Below are 4133 nucleotides of genomic sequence, written 5' to 3' on the forward strand. Positions count from 1 at the left end.
ATTTCTGCCCAAGGGTAGAATGCAGCCTTCAGGTTTGCAGTGTGCAAATAAGTCTGAAATGTTCCAAATATTCTGTTGTCTTGTATCAGAATGGAGGTCAGGGCTTGTTTTACACCTACAGATGGAGAGAGGAAGGCTTACAGCGAGTTTACTCTGTCTCCTCAGCCGGATTGTTAAACTGCAGTTCTCAGCAACATCCCTTTGGCAAAACTTACAGCTTTGATTTTAGTAAACGTCTAATGATTGTGAACTAATTTTTCATGTTGTTAAGGTTATACACTACTAATATATTTCACACTTCCAGTGGCAGGATTTGAGAGCTGTGCAGCTTTATTCAGAGTTACTACATAAGCACAATATACTTTTTCAGTAACTCACAGACATTTTAAACATTACTGGTCAAAATATGGAGTAACAATGAACTGCAATTAACTGGTAACTCTGTGTGAGCTGTCTGGGTGACAAACTTACAGAAGCGCTGAGCTGACTTCTGTGTCGTTACGAATAGTGGAAGTTGAATGCAGAACTGGAAAATGCCCTAGATACCTAAGCTATCTAGGAGTGCAAGGGCTTTGGGATATTAGTTTGTCCTTAAAACTGCTGCATGAAATCTTGTTCCTACTGAAGTTGGTAGAAGTGAATCTGAGGACCCAGGACTTGCCGTAATTCCAGAGCATGGAGATGGCTTTTTTTCGTATGCAGAGGGATGGATCAGTCCTGTTCCTGTTGAAATTAAGTTGTTCTTGTGCTTAATGGAGATGCGGATGGGCCCTCAGTTTTTAGTTTCTTTTTGTCCTTAATTTCTTAGATATCACCAACATCGCTTCCTGTTCTTCCTATTACTTGTGACTGGCATAGCAATAATTACGTACAGCACTGCCAGTTGTCTGTGTTTTAAGTAAAATTCATGTACTAACAGTTAAACAATATTTATGTATGTGCATCTTACAAATAAGTTAGCAAAGGCAGCCTTCTCTAAATGAGATGGGTGTTACTGAGATAGATTTACAACATACTGAAGAGGAAAGGGAGACTCTGAGGACTATGGCTTTCCAATTATTCAACATCTTGCTCATCTGTGTTGCCATTTCCCAGTGCTGGAAGCTCCCTTTCCGGTAGCAGCCCATACTCATTTAGGAAAGACTCCACATCCACAGCAAAAAACTCCTCATTGAACTGTTCAGAAATGCTTATGAAGTTGCTCAGGAGCTCCCCCCCCTTATAGACAAGTAGGGTGGGAAGCACGTCGTTTGAGAAGCGGTCTCCGGCCCCCGTGTTGGAAGCCTTGATCTTGCAGAACTTCACAGTGGTGTACTCAGCCGCCAGGCAGGTCAAGCTGTTGTTGAGAGCATCGCAGCCCTTGATGCCATCTTCGTAAATGTGGACGATGACGGTGGTAGTTTTACGTTCTTTCTCGATGGCCTCCAGGAACTGTTCCCCGTTTTGCAGCTCGCACAGATAACCGTATTTCGGCCCAAAGCTCAGCCGCTGGTGCATATCCTGCATGCAGCGTTTGCGGTATTTTTGTAAACAGCTTTCATCTTCTTGCTCATCATGAATTAATTCATACTCCTGCATGCTCATCTGTGGATAATGAGAGAATGTTATATTAATAAGTGGTAATCTGTTGGCACTGAAATGGGAGGAGAGTAAGTTGCTGTCTAAAGCGTTTCACATCGAAAGCTTAGCCAGAGGAGCAGTCCCTGCCTACTTTGGCTCTGACAGGTCCCTTCCAAAGATGGGTGAAGATCCTCTCTCAACACTTGCATGCCAATGTGATAGTATCGAAGACGGTTGCCAGAACCTTCCAGAGCTGGTGGGAATTTTGCCAGTGACTGTGATGGGGTTGAAGTTTAATTCCTGATAGGGTTGGGTCCCCCCCTTTCAGGATATTCAGGATATTCCAGCTCATAACTGCTATGTTTTATAGAGAATCAAAATTAATGTGTTTTGCTTTTCTTACCTTGCGACAGAATCTCTCTCTGGTGTCTTTATCATCTTTACTGAAAGATCTGTGGGGTGAAGACATTTGTCTCAAAATTTCTTTCTTGCTCAAGGGTAAGGAGTCTAGGTCTTTGCTTTCTAATTTAAACTTCCTCCAGTCATTGATCACGCCTTTGGGCCCTAAGAGAGATGAAGCAAGATGAGAAACTGGCTGCAACAAGAAGCTGTCTTAAGAAGTCTGTGCTCTCTGCTGGTTTGTCTTTCTGTATCCATCCACCGTTCTTCCTTTCAGAGCACTCTCCAGGAGTGCTGAAAACCAGAGCTTTGGAACCAATATGTAACATTAGCCTCTAAAAGATAGAGATCTTTTCAAACCTGGATCCCTTTGGTGGTCTGGTTCCTTCCTGGATCCTGTAAAAGGTTTTTGGGTGAGCTATATGATTAGTTCAAGGTTGGGGATATCAAAACCTGTTAAAACCTGTTGTTAATGCTAGTGTTTTGTAGACCTATACTCACATTTCTCTTTAGATGATGCATTTGAATGCATAACTTGCACAAGGACTTATGGTAAAACTAAGAATACAAGATACTGGAGATATTTTTTGTAGATCCATACCTGTTCCGCTGAAAGAATAACCTGTAAGACAAATGCTACAAGAATTCGGATTGTAATGCAGAGCTTGGTCTATGGAGCTGGTTGGTTAAAGCAGATACATTTTGAAGTGGGGGAAAAATATAATTTCAAAATTCAAGTGGTGTTTTTCAAAATGCAACAGTTTAATAAGCATCTTAGATTGTTAAGCAAAAACAAGGAATATTTTAGTGTTTTCAGAGACGAAGTTTATTTCTATGGAAAATTTAGAAAAGACTAGGTAAGCAGCTCTCCCTCACGTGAGAGTTGTGGTGTGGCCAGTTGCCAAAACTCTCTTTTGGATTAAATTTCAACACCTTGAAGTGGTGACTAAAGGCACTACACAGGGAAGGTGACCCGATTATTAGCAAATGGGATTCCAAAGCAGGAATTAGCCTGAGCCTCTTGGCATAGCAATAGCAGTACAGTAGCCTGATTTCCAATACTCTCTTGAAGCCTACATTTGGGTCTCATGAAATATTTCACTTATAAATAATTATCATGGCCAACAGCAGCAAGTCTGGTTGGAAAAGATGCCCAGAAAGTTACAAGAGCTACATTTATTATAGGACAAAGAAGCCCTTGGAGCACAGGGAGGGATGGATTGCCATATGTGCCTGTTGGTGGGGTGGGATGAAATGGTAACTGTCTGTAGAGCTGAATGCAATGTCAGTACTTGTAAAAATCATGGTGATTGAGTGCTGGGTTAAAAAGAATTGTGATTCTGAGCAAGGATGCTTTTAAAACTTTTACAGCTGTCTTTGCCAGAAGGATTTAAAGGTTCACTTATAGCACCGAGTGTTCCTTCTATAAGAAGGACAAAATAATTCAGCCTTTATAGTGAAACCTTATAACTAATTCGAGCATGTGGGTGTGTGTTTTGTTGCTCTTTTATTTCCCAGAAGAAGAAAGACCATTGTTCATGACAAGCAATAAACCAGCAAGAGCTGCATTGGGGTTTTGCTGTTGATGGCTTCTTCAGTGTCTTCTGCATTTGCTGTTTGCTTCAGGTATGGGGAGGACTGGCACAAAGATCAGGTTGGTGTTACCTACCCTTCCGTGGGGGGGTGTCACTCCAACATATGTTCTCCTTGGCTTTGGAGCCTATGTTTCTATGGAAGGGGTTTGGCAAACTGATGAGATCTACTCAAATGCTGAGCTTCCCCAGTGAACAGGGATGTTTTAGCTTATTAGGAGAAAAAAAAATTGTGGTTAGTTTTCTTGCCTGTGTGTGTTGCCTGTCCTTCAAAATCTTCTTCAAAGCTGGTGTTGGCATTTTCTTCCATTTCCATGGCTGGAGTAGGAGATGCTGCAAGTTCAAAAAGGAGAACGGTTAATAACAGGATGGAAAATGGATAAGCAGGTACAGCACAGTGTGTCATTTCCTGCAGCTGCTGGCTATCAGTGAAGATCAAAATACACATGATAATTGTAGATCTTCTCATTGTCTCATAAAAAGCTATTAGGATAGATGTTACACTCTTTAGAAAGATGTCTGGCCAGATTCTTACAGAAAGTGCCTGGGCAAGGGTTTCTTTACTATGCTGTTTCTTCTCAG

General features: G+C 41.6%; 1 protein-coding gene across 1 annotated transcript; it reads right to left on the reverse strand.

The window, feature by feature from the left end:
- Nucleotides 1-703: 703 nt before the first annotated feature.
- On the reverse strand, nucleotides 704-3861 carry PDC (phosducin). The gene is made up of 3 exons (XM_069862358.1): nucleotides 3801-3861; nucleotides 1964-2124; nucleotides 704-1584 (listed from the first exon to the last, which is right to left on the reverse strand). Exons 1-3 carry the CDS (start codon nucleotides 3859-3861, stop codon nucleotides 1057-1059), a joined length of 750 nt encoding a protein of 249 aa, XP_069718459.1. The 3' UTR covers nucleotides 704-1056.
- Nucleotides 3862-4133: the final 272 nt, after the last annotated feature.

This window comes from Phaenicophaeus curvirostris, chromosome 8 (genome assembly GCF_032191515.1).
Source record: "Phaenicophaeus curvirostris isolate KB17595 chromosome 8, BPBGC_Pcur_1.0, whole genome shotgun sequence".
Classification (NCBI taxonomy): domain Eukaryota; kingdom Metazoa; phylum Chordata; class Aves; order Cuculiformes; family Cuculidae; genus Phaenicophaeus; species Phaenicophaeus curvirostris.

Coding starts and splice junctions, on each gene's coding strand:
- PDC (XM_069862358.1), bottom strand. CDS start 3,861: ATGGAAGAAAATGCCAACACCAGCTTTGAAGAAGATTTTGAAGGACAG. Junction 2,125..3,800: donor AGGACAGGCAACACACACAG/GCAAGAAAACTA, acceptor CATCTCTCTTAG/GGCCCAAAGGCGTGATCAAT. Junction 1,585..1,963: donor GAGAGAGATTCTGTCGCAAG/GTAAGAAAAGCA, acceptor CATTATCCACAG/ATGAGCATGCAGGAGTATGA.